The sequence below is a fragment of the Pleurodeles waltl genome, chromosome 3_2 (assembly GCF_031143425.1).
Source record: "Pleurodeles waltl isolate 20211129_DDA chromosome 3_2, aPleWal1.hap1.20221129, whole genome shotgun sequence".
In the NCBI taxonomy this organism is placed as follows: Eukaryota; Metazoa; Chordata; class Amphibia; order Caudata; family Salamandridae; genus Pleurodeles; species Pleurodeles waltl.
Genome location: NC_090441.1, coordinates 93,785,347 through 93,805,981, shown reverse-complemented (window position 1 = coordinate 93,805,981; position 20,635 = coordinate 93,785,347). Strand labels below are relative to the sequence as shown.

The 20,635-nt window shown below is 43.5% G+C and overlaps 1 protein-coding gene across 1 annotated transcript in view; it reads right to left on the bottom strand.

Moving 5' to 3' along the window:
• LOC138286527 (protein spinster homolog 3-like) overlaps positions 1–20,635 on the bottom strand; it is a 389,154-nt gene that overhangs the window by 226,509 nt on the left and 142,010 nt on the right. The window contains exon 8 of the mRNA XM_069226888.1: positions 3,944–4,133. Coding sequence (XP_069082989.1) covers positions 3,944–4,133 — 190 coding nt within the window. The remainder of the gene's footprint in view (positions 1–3,943; positions 4,134–20,635) is intronic.

Sequence of the window (20,635 nt, the reverse complement as noted above, 5' to 3'; positions counted from 1 at the left end):
AGTAATTAAAACAAAGAATGTATGAAATTAACGTTTTTTTTGTACCAAATTCTGTATTCCACCAGTAGATGACTTGGTATGTGTTTAAAGATATGTAATATTTATTTATTTGTTTCAGTTTGTTGTAAAGCGTTGCTAGCTGACTTTTGGTTACTTCAGAGCACTATTAAACCCAGTGTCAGTGAAAGGAAGCCTCGGAAGCTTGAATCCAAAGAGCTTGCTGAGGGATTTCTTCAGTGTCATGTGCTGGGTTTGTTTCAGGCCAGTTGAAACATGTAAGTGGCTTTGGACTTCATTCTCACATCAAGCAGTAGCCAGTAGCGTGCTTTCGGTGTGAGTTTGCCACGAAAGCGTGTCCTTGAAAGACCAAACTTCAGAGCTCTAGTTTAGAGATTGAGGCCCCCCGATCGGCACCTAACGACACCATGGTTGCGCCATATTTATAATACGACGCACCATGGCGGTCGTTAGCACAAAAGCGTCAATATTTTTGATGCTATTATGGCACTTTGCTACACTAGCGGAAACATTTTTGGGCCAGATTTAAGAAAAGTGGCGCTGCAATACATATAGCGCAACTTTTCTTGCAGTCCCTTGCACCCCCAACCACCACCATGTGTGCGCTGTATTTAAAATACAGCGCACCATGGAGTAGGGTAGGGGGCAATAGCATCAGAATTTCTGATGCTATTGATATACTGTTCAGGGTTAGTGCCAACATTTTGGCGTAACTCTGAACAGTACACAGGGGCCCATTGTAAACAATGACATGCCCCCTTTTAATGCCTGCTCCGAGCACGTGTTGAAAATGCCAAAAAAAAATGAAGCAAAGAAATCTCTTAGATTTATTTTATGCCATTTTTTTATCCCTCCAAATGGGGGAACACCCCCTTGCGTACATTATGCCTGGCGCAGGCATAGTGTGGCACAAGGGGTTGCAAAGTGGCGCAGTGCGTGAATTGCACAACTTTGTAAATATGGTGTAGGGAAATGGCCACCTTAGTGCCACCATAGCTTCAAAACAATTATGCTAAGGCAGCGCTAAATAGGCGCAATGAGCACTTAAACATACCCCTAAATCTGCTGGCTCACCTGTAATCCAAACCATTGAAATACCTCCATTTAGGATTCAGACACGTGGTTTACTTGAACTGCGACCCACATATAGCATCAGTTTCATTCATGCAATTCTATGGTGCTCCTATCAGCACATGATAGCACTGCAGAGCGTGTATAGTGGCAGCACCATATTTCAATACTGTATAGCATCAGCAAGTGATAGCTCCCTGCTGCGTCAGCAAGTGACAGCACCGCATAGCATCAAGTACCTAGTAGCATCAACAAGTGATAGCTACCTGCTGCATCAGCAAGTGACAGCACCGCAAAGCATCAAGTACCGCGTAGTATCAACAAGTGAGAGCTCCCTGCTGCATCAGCCGTTCACAGCACCTCATAGCATCGACAAGTTATAGTTCCCTAATGGATCAGCAAGTGACAGCACCACATATCATCAGCAAGTGATAGCTCCATGCTGCATCAGCAGGTCACAGCACCGCAAAGCATCAACAAGTTATAGTTCCCTAATGCATCAGCAAGTGACAGCACGGCATAGCATCAAGTACCGCGTAGCATCAACAAATGATAGCTCCCTGCTGCATCAGCAAGTGACAGCACCGCATATCATCAAGTACCGCATAGCATCAACTAGTGATAGCTCCCTGCTGCATCAGCAAGTGACAGCAGCGCATAGCACCAAATACCGCATAGCATCAGCAAGTGATAGCTCCCTGCTGCATCAGCAAGTAACAGCACCGCATAGCATCAAATACCGCGTAGCACCAACTAGTGATAGCTCCCTGCTGCATCAGCAAGTGACAGCACCGCATAGCATCAAGTACCTAGTAGCATCAACAAGTGATAGCTCCCTGCTGCATCAGCAAGTGACAGCACCGCAAAGCATCAAGTACCGCGTAGTATCAACAAGTGAGAGCTCCCTGCTGCATCAGCCGTTCACAGCACCTCATAGCATCGACAAGTTATAGTTCCCTAATGGATCAGCAAGTGACAGCACCACATATCATCAGCAAGTGATAGCTCCATGCTGCATCAGCAAGTGACAGCACTGCATAACATCAGCAAGTGATAGCTCCGTGCTTCATCAGCAAGTGACACCACCGCATAGCATCAAGTACTGCATAGCATCAACAAGTGATAGCTCCCTGCTGCATCAGCAATTGGCAGCACCGCATAGCATCATGTATCGCGTAGCATCAACAAGTGATAGCTCCCTACTGCATCAGCAAGTGACAGCACCACATAGCATCAAGTATCGCGTAGCATCAACAAGTGATAGCTCTCTGCTGCATCAGCAGGTCACAGCACCGCATAGCATCAAATACCGCATAGCAGCAACAAGTGATAGCTCCCTGCTGCATTAGCAAGTGACAGCACCGCATAGCATCAAGTATCGCGTAGCATCAACAAGTGATAGCTCCTTGCTGCATCAGCAAGTGACAGCACCGCATAGCATCAAGTACCGCGTAGCATCAACAAATGAGAGCTCCCTGCTGCATCAGCAGGTCACAGCACCACATAGCATTGACAAGTTATAGTTCCCTAGTGCATCAGCAAGTAACAGCACCACATATCATCAGCAAGTGATATTTCCATGCTGCATCAGCAAGTGACAGCACCGCATAACATCAAGTGATAGCTGTGTGCTTCATCAGCAAGTGACAACACCACATAGCATCAAGTACCGCGTAGCATCAACAAGTGATAGCTCCCAAATGCATCAGCAAGTGACAGCACTTACTAGCATCAACAAGTGACAGCTCCATCCTGTGTCAGCAAGTGACAGCACCGCATAGCATCAAGTACCGTGTAGCATCAGCAAGTGATAGCTCCCTGCTGCATCAGCAAGTGACAGCACCGCACAGCATCAAGTGCTGCGTAGCATCAACAAGTGACTCCCTGCTGCATCAGCAGGTCACAGCACCACATAACATCGACAAGTTATAGTTCCCTAATGCATCAGCAAGTGACAGCACCACATATCATCAGCAAGTGATATCTCCATGCTGCATCAGCAAGTGACAGCACCGCATAACATCAAGTGATAGCTGTGTGCTTCATCAGCAAGTGACAGCACCACATAGCATCAACAAGTGATAGCTGCGTGCTTCATCAGCAAGTGACAACAACGCATAGCATCAAGTACCGCGTAGCATCAACAAGTGATAGCTCCCTAATGCATCAGCAAGTGACAGCACTTACTAGCATCAACAAGTGACAGCTCCATCCTGTGTCAGCAAGTGACAGCACCGCATAGCATCAAGTACCGCGTAGCATCAGCAAGTGATAGCTCCCTAATGCATCAGCAAGTGACAGCACTTACTAGCATCAACAAGTGACAGCTCCATCCTGTGTCAGCAAGTGACAGCACCGCATAGCATCAACAAGTTCTGCATAGCATCAAGAAGTGATAGCTCCGTGCTGCGTTAGCATGTGACAGCACCGCATAGCATGAAGTGACAGCACCATACTGCACCAAAAAGTGACATCACTATCGTGCATCAAATAACAAGTCTATCCTGCATCAACACAAGTCGCGGTCCTATGTTGTATCACGTGACCTACCCACGGTGCACCACCAAGTGGCAGTCCCATGATGCATCAAGAAGTGGTGCGCCAGGGTGCATCACCAAGTGACGTCACCATGCTGTATTATCTTCCATGCCAACATGTTTCACATAACGTGGACCCAATAAAACGTAGAACATGTACAGTGAAGCAGATGAGCAAGATTTAAAAGCGGAGTGACAGCTTCTTTTCTTTATATTTTGCACATACATTCTACATCACTTGGAAGAAGAGTCGCCTCCTCCCTTCCTCCCCGTTCTATTTATCGCGCTGTGCCCCGACGGGGGATATCAGTACTCACATAGGAGGCCAGGATGCTGCTGTGAGCCACCACCATAGCCGCAAACAGGCAGGGGGACGAGGTCAGCATGCCCAGGGCACAGATAAGAGGGTCCGCCTTGGGGTTTATCTTTTTGTACCTTCTGGCAACCTCTGCTCCAGTGATGACCCCCAGGATCCCGGTGCCAACAGTCAGTCCTCCAAATATTAGGCTGCAAAAGAGAACAAGAGGCCCCGGAAGGCAGAGAAAGTAAAACTAGAGAACTGCTATGAGGGGGGGAAGGAGGGGAAGAAAGAGGGAGAGGAAGAAAGAATAAGAGGGAGAAAAAGATAGGGTAGAAGCATAAAAAGATAGACATTTCCAGGAGGAAAGTGGAGAGAGAAGGAGGAAGAAAAAAAGAACGTAACAAAGACAGACAAAGAAAGAAAAAAGAGAAAGAAGGAAAGAAAAGGGAAAGGAATTAAAAAGAAAAAAGGAAAAGAAAAGTGAAGGAAAGGATGAAACTGAATGAAAAGAATGAAAGCAGAAAAGAAATAAATTAAGTGAGTAAGGAAGGGATAAAAAGAAAATAAAACAAAAAATAATAAAATAATTAGAAAGTGATAAAGAAAAGATGAGAGATAACAAGAAACAATATGGGGAAAAAACAGACAAAATGTTGTAAAAGAAGAAATAAGAACAAAAGAAAATTAAACAAAAGGAAGAACGAACAAGGAATGAATAATAGTTCCAGAAATAAGCAAATAAGATCACAAAAAATAAAAAAAAGGAAAACAGTGAAAATGAAGGCTGCCACATAGCCAGTTGAACAAAAAGGTGGCTCACAAGAGAAAGAAAGAGATGTAGAGGGAACAGAAATAATCTGAAAAAGAAAGAAGGAAAGAAAGAAAGAAAGAAAGAAAAAAGAAAGAAAGAAAGAAAGAAAGAAAGAAAGAAAGAAAGAAAGAAAGAAAGAAAGAAAGAAAGAAAGAAAGAAAAAAGAAAGGAAGAAAGAAAGAAAGAAAGAACATATGTCATGGGGGAAAGAAGGACGGAGTCGGGGTGATGAATCGAGGACAGAAGGATTAGAAATAAAGCAGAGCTGGCATGAAGAAAGGTAGTAAGAAAGAAAATAAAAGAACCAAAGCAGTAAGGATACCTAAATGCTGTGCTTAGTGGTTTCAGGGGTGGCCACCGGCACTCGTGTTTGAGTACCAACACTTATTGCTCCTCATCATTCTGTGACCCAGAGCAAGAGAGAGAAAAACACAAAACGTGGAAAGGAGGAAGAGAAAGATGCAAAAACAGTGACAAAGAAAGAAAGCAGAGGTTAAAGAACCTGGTACAGTGAGATAAAGAGGCAGCAAGTGTAAAGTGTAAGGTGGTGGATTAAAGAGGCACGAGGTGGAATCAAGAAACGAAAGACTGGGTATTGCACACCCCTGATACTAAATAGCACTGGCTGCAGGCTTCTGAACAAATACTCTTTCATAAACCAAGCAATGCCTTGTAGGAGGCAATAATGGGTGGTGAAGGAATTGGGAAATAAAGGTCGGAAAGAGACAGAGAGAGAGAAAGGAGTTAGGAGGAGCAGAGGAGAGATATAGAAAAAGGAAGCCAGAAATAAGTCAAGAAAGAAAGATAGATAAAAGTCAGAAAGAAACAACATTATTAAAAAAAAGCCCTGAAGCATGAAAATGAAAATTACTAACAGGGTGCCAGTGAGTATGAAAGTGATGTATTTTTTAGGTCTAGCCTACTAGACGATTCATAAGCTATCTATTGCAAGATGTATTGTCAGCTTCACTGTCATTCTCCATTCGTTGCTTCTTGTTTGTTAGCTTGTGTGGACTTTACTGTCACTTCATGCATTAATACCACCCCTGGAGCATGGATGCGTTACTTGTGTCCTTCCACTGTTCACTTTTCAGGTGCTACTTTTTAAGTTTTGTCTACCATCCAGCAAGTGCATTGTCTGTTGCAAGACCTATTGTTAGCTTACAGTGGGCTTAGAGTCTGCCCATTTCTTGCATTTCGTAAGCTTTATCATCTCTCTGATTTTCTTGCATGTTTAGGCTTTCCTTTCCTCTTGTGTTTGTCCCTCCAGTGGAGCATTAATGTATTACATGTATTACGTGTATCCTTCCACGGTTCGCTTTCAAGCAGTACTTTTTATTTTTGGTTAAGCATTGCATGAGAGTGCATGTGTTTTCCAACTGTCTCCCTCGTGTACTTTTCTCTGTCCCTATCGCCGGGCTCCATGTTCTTTTCTTTCCCAGGGCCTTCTTTCTCACTCTCTTGTGTTTCTCTCTCTCCTGCGTGCTTCTCCCTGCCAAGTCCAAATTCCTTGCTCCACTTTGCTCTGTCTCTTGGTTGTTTGCTTACCACAACCCGTGTCCTCCATGTTGCTTACCTCACCAACACCCTTCGTGTTGCCCTCCCCATATGCACCCCAGTGTTGCTTAACGTCCCACGCTTCCCATGCTGCTTCTGCCCCCAGTTTCACCCCGTGTTACTTCCCCCACCCACTTTGGAAGAAAAAAAAACACTTTCACAACTGTTTTTTTTTCTTTTTAGTAAGGGATCCAATCCGGATTGGAAACTAAAATGAAAGAAAGTGGCAGTGTCAAATTGTAGGCATGCCTGGTACACGCGCCTAGAAAATGACGAGGCTGGCCTCGTCAAAGGCTTTCTGTTTTTATTCTTTGGTCATGCTGCACAGCATTAGGATGTCGTGCAGCACGGCTAAAAACCCACTGACAAAGCCTATGTGTTTCAAAGGTACAACCTATTGGTTGTGCCAGTGCCTGTTTTGTGACTGCCGTGACTCCTCGAAGACTCTAGGAACTGAAAGGACAATGGACCGGAAGAGTCACATTTCGCTGCAGCAAGGAGGACACCTACTGATGAAAATGAGAGTTGCAGTCGAGGTCGCAGGCTCAACAAATTTCAGACTAAACATAGTTTCAGGTCAAACCTTGACCAGGGCCACCTTATTATAAAGCCTTTCGTTGTTGTTTCAAATATACGTTTAGAGTCACGTAATCTGCAATTTATTTAATAATCTACAAAATTCAAATGTACATTTCTTATGTCAAACGAATCGAACGTTATTAAGAATGTTGTGTCTTGAATAAATTGCAGTCTCTCAATTGAATAGGCCTTCCGCCTATAGATTGCTGTATTCAAGCCCTAAAGAAACTGGCTCAGACGGTGTTCACATGCCTATTGTACAGATTAGAGATGGAGTCATTGTTTTGCGCACAGAAAAGAACAAATTAACTCAAACATTTAAATATAATTATTACTAGGAAATAATGTATTTTACTGCTGATGCCAGTATTATTTCACAGTGTTCTTAAATCAGCAACCTCTTCCAGAGGGCACTCACAGGATAGAAGATCCCCAAATATTTTGTATTTGTTTTCAGGTCTTATGTCTTCAGTTCCAAAGTTTATCTTCCTGTGACCATTGTTCCTTAACTATGTAATGTTTCCTTTAGAAAGCTAAGGTTCCAGAAGCTCTGCGCCTTGAAGACAGGGTAAGGCAGCACTGACCTCCACCAGAGGCTTTAAAATGTTGTTGGGATGTTTACAATGAAGTAGGCGCACCCTTTATGCCCATGCATGATGTTGGGACATTATTTTACTAAGGGGGTAGAGAGAAAATCATTTCTAAGATGTCTGTCCTGCATTTTCATACAGGGCAGAATAGTTTTGGCGCAATGTGGATAGTGCTTAAGAATTTTTAGTAGTTTTAAAAGTATTTGGCTTGATTTTAATCAATGCCATTGCCCATTAAATGCCACAACAGCTGGATTCTACTGCCACAACTTGCAGCATAAAACCTTGGAATTACAATGGACTCCAAGTTATTAGTTTATGCCCAAGTGGGCAAATTAGGAAGATCAAGCTTCATTAATATGAAAACTCTGCACATCTTCCCCCACCTGGGATTTCCACACATGGTCCAAGCAGCTATCTCTCTTTTATTCTCTAAACTGGATTACGCCAATGGCCTCTTCCACAGATCTATGATGAGACTACTGCAGATTCCGAACTCTGCCGCCAGACTATTCCTACTACTCCTACATGTAAAGCCACAAGTCTACATCTCCCCTGCATTGAGGGCCCTAGATTGGTTACCCGTTGCCAGAAGAGCCATCTTCAAACTGCTTTGTATCACCCACCAAGCAATGCATAGAACAGGACCAAGTTTCATCAGCAACAAAATCGCTAAACACATTCAACAAAGGAACCTCCACTACAGATTGACAAAGTGCCTCAAAATCCCACCATACAAGGAAAATTCACATAGGTGGTACATCTTTCTTGTTCAAGCAGCCAAAACTATGGAATTCATTACCCCTAAACATAAGATCCATCAATGACTATCTTATCTTCAGAAGACTACTCAAGAGTTGGCTCTTTCCTACATAGCCACCATACTCAAGCACTAATGTACAGCATATCACTGTGTTTATAATTTGATGTGTATGTATCTAGATATGTGTATTCCTTTGTACGAATATGTCTAATAATTATGTTTTTTAAAATATATGGATATTCTTTAGGTCTGCTTAGCAAAACTATATATTACTTATGGTGATCTTATATATATATTAAGATTTAGATAGGTCACTGCACAGATTATTTGATTAGATGCTTATGGATCTCTGTTTTATTTATCTGTCACAATATATATATATATTATCATAACTATTTCATTTACAAGGGCACCACTATTGAAATATTGAGAAAAATATCAACAAAAATAGCTTAAGTACAGCAACACTTCAAAGTCAGAATTTATAAAATACAGATTTAAATCTCAATATGTTATATTCCTTATACATGTATACCCTCTCCATGTACTTATTTATGTACATATTTATTACTTTACTCCTACTGTAGAACAGCAAACAATAAATGTTGACCCGCTCCAATGCACTCACCCTATACCTCTCTCAATATATCATCTACCTCCACTCTCTGACTCATCCCAAACCTCATTCTACTACTATTGTTAGACCTGGCATCCTTGGCGAGGTATCCCCTGTCTTTTTTGCCTCAGCCTCCCATATTTTGACTGTGTGCTGGTCTCTGTTTTTGCTGTTTTTGTTACTCAGGGCACTTTAACACCGCTGACCAGTGCTAAAGTGCAAGTGCTCCCTGTGTAAAATGTATGTGTAATTGGCTTTTCCATGAATGGCACATTTGATTTACTAGTAAGTCCCTAGTTAAAATGCACTAGAGGTGCCCAGGGCCTTTAAATCAAATGCTACTTGTGGGCCTGCAGCACTGATTGTGCCACCATCATGAGTAGCCCTGTAAACATGGCTCAGACCTGCCACTGCAGTGTATGTGTGTGCAGTTTTACCTGACGTATTGTTATCTTGCAGTAGGGAAAAACGACACAGCGCCTACCCGACTGGAGAAGAAACGATGCACGGCCTCACTTGCGAGTAAGGAATCAACACATTGCTGACTTTTCTGATGCAAGCTTGCCCGTGAGGCTATATATTTTACGCAAAACAGGTACTTTGTGTAACAACAACGTTTCCATTGTTTTCCATGGAGTAAGACTCTTTTTTACTTTAAAAAAGTAATATCTTGACTTGTGTATGTTGGATTGTTGTCACTTTGGTCTGGTTAGATTTAGATAAATATTGGCTATTTTTCTAAACTGGTGTGGTGTCCATTTTGTAGTGTTTTCACTGTAATACTGTGTGTGTTTTGGTACAAATACTTTACACATTGCCGTTGAGGTAAGCCTGACTGCTTGTGCCAAGCTACCATGGGGGTGAGCAGGGGTTATCTTAAGTGTGTATCTCTATTGCCCTGACTAGAGTGAGGGTTCCTGCTTGGACAGAGTGCAAACTGACCGCCAACCAGAGACTCCATTTCTAACAACTATGATCTCCAAAATGACCGTTTCTAGACTCTTCCCTCCTCTAGACCTCCTTGGATCACCCCAACCCTCATTTTACTACTATGATTTCCCAAATAACTCTTTCTAAGTTCTTCCCTCATATATACCGCCTCTATCTCTCCTTTTACTGATCCCAAATCTCATCTTAATGCTAGGATCTCCCAAATAACACTTTCTAGACTCTTCCCTCTTCTATCCCTCCATTCTCCTATTCAATCCAACTAACAGACTTGCATGTCCACTGCTCATATGAACTCATATTTCCCTGTAATAATCCACCATTAATCCTTTTTGGGTCCCGGCGTAGCATGCTACTTGCTGGAAAGAGCTTCAATTCCTTGTCAGGGTTAGTAAGTGCTACATAAATACATTTACAATTTATCAACATAGTCTGCCACAAATGTTCCTTGCTTGATACAGAACTCATTCAACTGTGTCTCATAATTTGGCCCAGCATTGCCACAATTAAATTCCAGTAGCCATGCTCTAGGTCCATTACATATTACAATAACATGTTCACTGTATGTATGTGGTTAGTAAAAACATATAAAAGCTGACAATGTGGAAGGGGGGATGCAGGAGTAAGCCCAGTGCTTCACCTCTAAGAACCCTTTTACACCCTGTGATGGTGTAGTTATAATACTGAGATTCTAACATTGGCTAACAAATATATTGTCTCCAGAATATCAACCACATCTGTGCCATTAACGTAACTATATTTAGGTAAATATAGGTTCACTGTTCTTAACTCTACATCTGGTTATCTGGATGATGGATGTCATCCCAGCAGAGGGCGGCTTGTGCATTCCATAGGCTTTGATCGGTGGAGTGTAAGGTGCGAGATGGGAACTGGGATCCAAGTAACCAAGAATGGTTGGAGGGTGAAGTTAAAGTTGTGAACACCAGGTCCGGGAGCCAGGATCCTTTTGTTACGGGTAAGATCCTTCACCCTTGGTTCTGTTACACCTTCAATAAATTCTCTTGCGAAATTACCATGAATAATTTCAGGACAATCGGACGGTTTACTTAGCTGTTCATGCTGCTGAACATTAACGCTATTTTCAGCACAACATTTCTCAACAAATATTTGTTTGTCAGTAAAAAATACCATTGTGAACTATCAGAATTGTGCATCTTGTTATCTATTGTGTCTTTTTGAATATCGTTTAAAAGAACCAAATTCCTTATGGACTACCACCTTCCATCTTCTAGCTTTTAATACACATTTTACTTGAACAACTTGATAAGGTCCACAAAAATGAAAATATTTTTTTCTGCCTTTACCACACATCGTTTCACATAACCCACACATCTTCTTTCAAAGTATTTGGGAGCAGCCTATGATTGTCGTCAGGAAGAGCTTTCATTTTCTTCTGAGCAGGTTTTACTCTAGATTTACAACATACAAATCCACTTGATCATCCAAAATCCTGCTTTTTTTTATTCTCCAACTAGAAAGGAAAACGTTTTGGATTAGAAGATCGACTCCCCAGCAACTAAAAAGGAGCCATCCCATCACCGAATGGTGCGTGTTTTGATATGCCCACACTTTCTCTCCGAGAAACTCAATCACATCCAAACCCCAAGTGGAAGAAGTTTGAATACCCTCCTTAAGCAACTGGTTCACTCTCTCAACAGCTCCATTAGCTTGCGGACTATACAACCGCACTGTGTAACATCTCACTTATTCTTCTTTAGGAACTTCTCCATGCCTTCTGAAACCAGTTGTACTCCATTATCAGTAACCAATTCCCTGAACTGCAGACACGTTGGTCAAAACATGTATTGCTGTTTCCCACTTTGAAAAATAATCAACTAATGCTATCAAATACTGGTGACGAGTAGGTAATGATGTCAAAGGTCCTGCACAATCTAATGCTAGTTTCTGTCATGGTGCATCAGGAAACAGTACAGAAATCATGGGAGTATCATGCACCTTCCAGTTTTATTGGACACCAAACATACATCACATTTCTCCACAAATACTCCACATTCCTATCCGTACCCGGCCACCAAAATGACTTCCTTAAATTTTTCTTCATTGATTCATTGAAGTAGCAAACAAATCACCACTATGAGCCAAAGATACTATGGTATTCCTCAATTTAACAGGTGAAATAAACTTAAGTAGAATATTATTCTCAATCGTTAACTCACTGGCTATTTGGAAGAAACACTTCAGTTCATTTTGCAAATGGTTTATGTGTGGCCAACCCTTCTTCACATTTTCACACACCCTCTTTAACAAATTATCCACATCACATGCTTTAAGCCAAGCAGTCCCTTCCGTCTTGTCCTGACATTGTTTATTAACATCCACAGCTGCAACAGCACATGCATCATTGAACATATCCAACTCATCCGTGTCCTCCATCACTGGCAATCGAGCCACTCAGGACAACAATTAGCAAAACCTGTAATGTATCTCACCTCAAAATAGTACTCTTGTAATTTAGATAAAATCAGGGGCATAGCTTCGGGGGGTGTTTGGGGTGTTACACTCCCCCCCACAATAAATGTACTTTCTGGAAAATAATAGGGCACAGGTGCTTTCAGTCAGGTATGGTGAGGTGTCTGTCAGATTTCACAAGGTATTTTTATAAACATAGATAAAAACACACACACACTCTCTCCCTCTCTGCTTTGAAAGTCTTAAAAAATGTTGGTGATTTGACAACATATTGTGTTTCTCTCACTGAGTGCCCTTACCAATCGGCATTCATTTCCCTTTCCACTACCCATTTAGCCCCTCTCATGTGCCATGCTTGTCCAATAATGCATTTTGACATTATATGCCAGTTGATTGTTGGGAAGTCTGAAGCTGCCCCCCCCCCCCCCACACACACACTCTTACTGACCAAGCTACGCCCCTGGATAAAATACACATAAGCCTAGAAGATCCCCCTGGCATTCCTTTATCCCCTAACAGAAATGTTCCCCACACATATGTTTTGAATCTTTTTATACCCCGGGCACACACCAATGCCTCCCTCTCTATTGTAGTGTCCTCCACCTCTTTAAGTGCATGTGATGCAAATTAAATTGTGCATTCCTGTCCATTGACAGTCTGAAATAACACAGCACCATTTTCAGTTGCACTTGTATCCACAATAATTGTGCATTCCACAACTGATATATATGTTTTTAAAACCAGAACATTCATTAACGTATTTTTTGTATCCCAATACATTTTTTCCTCAATAGCACCACACACAGATTTTTCTTTCTTCCTCAACATTTTCTCTAGTGGTTCGATTGCAATAACATAGCCTTCCAGGAACTGGGAATAATAGTCTGACAATTCCACAGAAGATTTAAATTCATTCTTATCTTTAGGGGAAGGTATTTCTCTTAACGATCTGAGAAGATCCATTTTAGGCAAAATGCCCTCAGGGGTGATTTTGAAGCCTAAATATTCAACTGATTTCATGAGAAACTTCTCTTTCACTACAGTCATATCTCTTTCTTTCAAAATGTTTAACAATTTGTCAATAATCAAGTTATGTTATTCCACTGTTTTACATGTATTAAAATGTTGTCTTGTTAGGCTTGCACTCCACATACTTCAAATTCAAAAAAACACTAGCCACTGAGGCTAGCCCGCACAGTAGCCTTGTAGGCACCAAACGGTGTAATAAATGTAGACAACAGTTGTGATTTTCCTCCAGAGTAATTTGATGGTATACTGCCTTCAAGTCAATAGCTCTTCTATTTTTGTCAACGGATGTAATTCCACAACAGTATTCTTATTTAAAGAAAGTAAGTCTGTACACCTTCTAGTTTGACCTCCTGTTTTTTTAGCTATTACAATACCACTAACCCATTCTGCTGCGCTAACCAGTTCTATCACTTTGTTTTCACATAGCTCATCAAAATGTTTTCTTAATTCATTCATTCCTCACACACAATGGCACACTAGGTACTTTGTGAGCCACAGCTATCACATTTTCTTTCAATACAATTTGATGCTCAAAGCCTTTTACGTCCCCAATTTTGTCACTAAACACATCTGAATATTTGTTTATAATATTATCCAAAACCTCTGACTTATTGTCAATTAACATTACTGGGGTATCAGTTCCAGGTCTCAAAACAATTCCTTACTTTCCAAACTATAATATCCTTGCCTTTTACTGTTATGTATACTTTAGTGATATTTCTCTTCCTGCAAAATTTAACATGTCTTTAAAAAAAAAACTTTTCCATTTCCGCATCGCTATAAGCTACTGCCCGTATATCTGCTTGCTTAAGATTCTTATTACCCCAATGAACTGTAAAGTGCTTTGTGATAGCATAATAACTGGGGATCCATAATCCGCCATAACCTTAATCATTTTATTACCAATTCTGACAGAACAAAAGTGACTATTGTAGCCTGCAATATTTCCTGTACATTTTCCTGTTTTAGCAACACCATGTTCCTCCACAACCACCGTTAAGACAACTTTGGTAAAATCCTCACAAACTTCTTGCACATCCGACTGATGTATGTAATTGATTTTCACAGGATTACTACTCTTACAAACCTTCATGAAATGCCCAACTTTTTACACTTATTATTATATTTTTTTCATGAGCTGAGCAAATTCATATTAGTCCCAATATGTGCATTTGACCCATACCTGAAACAATTTTTTTTAAAATTCTTATTAAATTTGGTTCTACCATCCAATTCACTAGCCTTATTCACAACATTCACACTTGTGCTATCCCTACTTTCACCTGCAATCAGTTTAACCAACTCAATTGCTCTTTCAATGTCTTTAGCTATTTTTATGGTTTCGTTTAACATAGTATTGGTGCAACAATGTAAATGTTTTTGAATTTTTTCCAAAAGCACAACACAATTAAAAACAAGTTGATTGCTTATTTTTTGTTCTATGGACTTCTCAAAATTACAACTACTGGCTAGTATCCTCAATACCGCCACACATTGTTCAGAACTTTCCCCCAAGCCCTTCTTCCTAGAATAAAAGTGAAACCGTTCTAGCACAACAGTAGGTTCCTCTGAAAAGTGCTTTTCCAGACATTTGACTGCCTCAATATAAACGTTCCAACTTCTTGCATCACCAGATTTCACGGCAGTAGGTCTCTCTTCTGGTAGATTATTAAATATTTTCGGTATCTCCGATCCAAGACAATTGAATAAAACTGCAAGATTCCTGGCCGGCGTAAAATTTGCTCCATCTATATCCACTAGATAATTTTGGAAAACTCTGTGCCAATGCTTCCATTTTTTAAGCAGGTATTCCAGGATTTTTCAAAAAATAAACAGGTTGCTGTATACCACTATTGGTAACCATGTTTCAGAGTGTAACAAATTACACTTCAACTTTGCTGACTTGACTGAACTATATTCAATGAATTATACCCACAAACCAGTCCTTATTGCCAGAAACAAAATTCTCCAGGTAAAATTAATCAAATTCTTACCAGAATTCAACTTCCACACATAAAATAAACTGCACACATTGTATGGTAATGGCCAACAAACTGTGTCCTGCTGTGATGTGCCACTGACAGAAATGATTAACTGCAAATGACGAATGCCACTTGCCGCCGAGGGGAATGCAGAAATGCCAACACTCAGGCAATCAAAATGACCACTTAAGTAAATGACACTGCGCACGCCACACGCAAAACACTAAGGGCCTGATTACGAGTTCGGCGGAGGGTTTTGCCCATTTGCCAAACTTCCGAAGGGGAGGTTGCCGCCATAGTGGCTACCTCTCCGCCAGTCCCATTACAAGTTTCCACCTGCTGGCCTAGCGGGAAACACCCTACAGCATTGTCTCCGGCTCGTAATCGAGCGGGAGACAATGCTTTGTAGACAGTGAACATTGCGAGGGTCCTCGCCAGGGAGGCTCCTGCACTGCCCATCTCTAATCCTGGTGGTGCTGGCGGTCCGACCGTGGCAAAACCCCTGTGGTTATTATGTCGCTCGGACTGCTGCATTGGTGGCGGTCTGACCACCACCACGAGTCTGGTGGTCAAGTGACCGCCAAACTCGTTATCACCACCTAAGTGTCTCTAAGCAACGTACATCCTTCCTCGTTGCCTGACTTGCATGTCATCGCACACGGCCCGAATAACAGTTTTGACTCCTCCTCCAAGTGTACAGAAATTAAATAGTACTTTTTCACGAAAGTCAGCGCCAAAAAGGAAAAGAGCACAGCAACAACCAATTCTAAAAATATTCCATACCTGAAAAATGTACATAATGGGCTCCAATTCTGCAAACTGAGATATCCTGCCAAGAGTCCAGCTCCCACTCATTGATGTATGTTACAGGTAAGATCCTTCACACGTGTGGCATCAAAGATACATTTTTTATTTGAAGGAATGATAGTAACACTGGTAAAGTCAGCAACGAGAATCTTCTAACCGCCAGATATTGGACTCCACAGCATTCCAATACCCCTGACAAACATTCCAGTTCTCCCAGCTCTCGTGACCATCGCTTGTACCTATCTCGTGCCAATGCATAACAACATGGTGAAACAGTTTGAATAAAGGATTTACATTAATGTAAAAATACACTGTATAACAACACCCTGGTTTCCTAGAAGGGAAGGAGCCCTGCTCTGCCGTCATACATCCACCCGCCACACCAACAGAGCCAATCACTGTTAATGACGTCACACTGGTGAGGCACAAACAACATCAAACACAATATAGCATTAGAACCCGCTGTAGCGGGCTCTACCGGCTATTAAAGGCCCGCTCCCCGCGTTAAATGCCCGAGCCGAAGGTGAGGGCATTTAACAAGGGAGAGGGACTTTAATAGCCGGTAGAGCCCGCTACGGCGGATTCTAAGGCTATTAGAACATTCTGCCACTCAGGGCAGAATGTTCTATTAAAAAAAAAAGAATTTCACGGAGCCCGAGGGGATTAAAATCCCCTCGGACTCCGTGAGGCTTTGTTCACAGCTGTTGCTGTGAACAAAGCGAACATTGGAATGTTGGCACTGCGGGCTTTTACCGGCCAGTAAAAGCCTGCAGCACTCCATTGTTTTCAATGGAGCCCCCAGCATTCCAATGTTCTAATACTGATTAGTCCACATTTTTGAGAGGTGTTAGTCTCAGGCTGACAGAGGGTCTTGCCTTTTAGAATATTTTTCTGAGCTTTGGCGTGGATGCACCCGAGCTAAGGGGTGAGAGAAATGCCTCTGTTTCACTTCCATTCTTCAGATACTTCATTTTGGTTGATGCCCGGTGATTGTGGTGTCGCTGGTCGGTGATGTAACCGGCCATCCAACACCATACAGGATGGTGGGGGAAGTTATTTCATGCGGCGGACTGGCGTGGTCCCCGTATGTTCCCGGGTGATTTCTACCTCGGGATCTGTGTGTAATGGTTTGCTCCGCGGCCTCCGGCCTGGAGCTATAAAATAAAGAGAGGCGTGGTCGGGGGGGCCAGAGGGAACTGCGCAGCGAGCAGACGGAGACCCGTGCTGCTCGGATGCTGATTACCAAGGCCTGACCGCGCCGACCAGTAAATCAAATACTGCGTTGCGTGCGTACTTTCACGGCACCAAGTAAATTTGTATGTTGTGGCGCTGGCAAAGGCCACAACATAACATTTGGCGACGAGGGTGAGCGGCCCCTGGGTTTTGCCCCGCAGCAGCCGCGCGTAAAGCGGTGCTCCTGCGGCAGGCGCATCTCCCAGTAAAAAAAAAAAAAAAAAAAAGGAAAAAGGAGAAAACTGGCAAAGCGGCGGCCACGCGTCATGCGGTGCTCGTGCCGGCTTTGTATTTTTTTTTTTTCTGGTGTGTTGTCAGTGGAAGCTGGGTTACGGCAGCATAGAGGACCTCCTATAGCCCCTGCAGAGTACTCCATACAAAGAGTTTGGAAGACAGCAGGATCTTATTGTAGCAGCCAGCACGAGCAAAGCTGGGGAACAAAGTGAAGCACATCAGGACGCAGTGAGTAAAGGAGTAGCCCCCACAAGCTGTGCCTAGGATTGTGGAACTACCCCCTGCCACCAGACAGTGTTTCCCATTACCTGTACGACATAATCAGGCCTGGCTCAGCCCAACTGGCCACAATGTCTGCCATACCTCCAGTAGAACCATTCATTGTTGAAGGAGCCCCATCTGCACAAGCTCCAAAGTGGAAGGAATGGGTGGAAAGAGTACTCCTCTACTTTGAGGCCACCAAGGTAGCGAATGACCAGAAGCGTGCCATGCTCATCCACATAGGAGGGAAGAACATATATAAGATATCCAAAAACCTAGTGGAAGACACGCCCAAAACACATGTAACGCTCATAGCGGCACTAAACAGGCACTTTGAACCCATGGTCAACACTGATTATGAAAGGTTCATATTCAGGCAAGCGAGACAACAAGCGGAGGCACCCATGAACAGACCCAGACAAAGACTGAACAAGGCCCGAACGAGGCAGTGTGGGTATTGTGGGGGAATACCACACAAATCATCTGAGTGCCCGGCAAAAGGAAAAGTATGCTCCAGCTGCGGAAAGATGAATCATTTCACAAAAGTTTGCAGGTCCAAGAGAACTGGAAGTGCATCCGTCAACGTCTCGCTGGAAGAGGCCCCTCCAGAAAAGTCAGAGCGTGGGAGCGACATGGACGATGACGAAGCCATGATTCACGTTGTCCACTCCCTATGCGCTGTCAGGCACACCAACCCTCGTCAAGCACAACTTCCAAAGTGCCAGATCTTAATGGGCAAGCATGAGATTGTCGCAGTAGTAGACACGGGAGCGTCCATAAACCTACTGGCTGCAGAGGAACACTGCCGGATGATGCCAACTCCAGCACTAACCAAGGCAAACATCAAGGTGTATGCATATGGGCAAAGCACGCCTTTGGCTTTGAGGGGCATGTTCCAAACTACTCTCACCCATGGATCGCAATCCACCTCAGCGAAGGTCTATGTGACCGAGGGAGGAAAAGGAATGCTGTTAGGCTGTAAGGCTGCGGAAGAGTTGGCGATTGTGACGTTCGCATTCAGCATTCACCAAGAGTCCATAACCGAACTGGTGGCCCGATATGAAGGAGTATTAAAAGGAATTGGGTGTCTCCGAAGCCGTGAGATCAAGCTCCACATTGATCACACAGTGCAACCAGTAGCCCTCCGCCATCGGCGAGTTGCGTTCCACCTTCGACCCCAAGTGGAGAGAGAACTGGATAACTTGGAAAAGGCAGGAATCATTGAAAAAGTCTCTGGACCCACACCATGGGTCTCACCCATCGTGGTAGCGAGGAAACCCAAGCAGCCCGGTGAAGTACGGATATGTGTGGATATGCGCCTCCCCAATGCCGCCATCAAACGGGAAAGACATCTGACCCCTACGATTGACGACATCCTGGGAGAACTCAGCGAATCGCGGTGGTTTTCTAAACTAGACCTCCGATCCGGATACCACCAGCTGGTATTAGCAAAGGACTCCCGTTACATTACGACCTTCTCCACACATGTTGGGCTCAGGAGGTATACGCGGTTGAGTTTTGGGGTATCCAGTGCCGCAGAGGTATTCCAAAATGTCATTCAGGAGCTGTTGGTTGGCTTACCTGGAACCATCAATGTCAGCTACGACATCCTCGTCCACGCGCCTACCATTGCGAAACACCACTCCCGACTCCAGAGGGTCCTACAGCGCATTCAGGATTCAGGACTCACTCTGCACCGCCAAAAATGTGAGTTCCTAAGAGACAGAATACAGTTTTTTGGCTACACGTTTTCAGCGAGCGGGGTGGCCCCAGATCCGGCCAAGGTAAATGACATTAAGAAAGCGCCCCCTCCTACCAATATCACTGAAGTCAGGAGCTTTGTAGGGATGGTCAACTACTGCGGCTGTTTCATTAAAGATTTGTCCAACCTCACGCAGCCTCTGCGGAGTCTAACCAAAGCCTCTGAGCCATGGAGATGGGGGCCCACTGAACAGCCCGCTTTTGACGCTATCAAAGAGGCACTTTCCAGCGAGACCATCTTAAGATATTTTGATCCGAAACGAAGTACCAAGATCGCCGTTGACGCTGGACCAAAAGGACTAGGGGCGGTATTGTTGCAAGAACAGGCAGAAGGGATGTGGTCCCCAGTTGCTTATGCCAGCCGGTCACTTACTGAAACTGAACAGCGTTATTCGCAGATAGAAAAAGAAGCGATTGCTGTGCACTGGGGCTGTAAGCATTTCCATATCTATGTGTATGGCCGCCCGTTTATCGTAACCACCGACCACAAGCCCTTGCTCGCTCTCTTCAATGGCACCGCTTCCAAACCGCCGCCGAGGATTGAGAAGTGGATGTTACAATTGCAAACTATCGGTGCCAGTTAGAATACCGCCCGGGATCTGAAAATCCGGCAGACTATTTGTCGAGACATCCCGAGCTGCTTCCGCTGTAGAGGTTGAGGAAGCGCAGGAGACCGAGGAATATGTTAGATACATCACAGACCGGTCCAGGCCGATACCCATGATTATGGATGAAATTGTGCAAGCAACCAAAGAGGACGAGTGTTTACAAAAGGTTCTGGTAGCAATGCAGAACAACCAGTGGCACCGTCTCAAAGGACAACTACCTTTGCTGACCACCGAGTCCCAACGTGTCATCGGGAGTCTGTACAACGTCAGGGATGAACTCACCACTGATGCCGAGGGTTGCATCCTGAGAGGGAATCGTTTGGTCATTCCATCCTCCCTCACCACCAGAGCGGTTGAGTTGGCCTACAATGGCCACCAAGGGATGGTCAAGACGAAGAGCCGCCTCCGGTCGAAAGTGTGGTTTCCTCTTATGGACGAACAAGTCGAGAGCCTGGTGAGGTCTTGCAGGTGGTGTCAG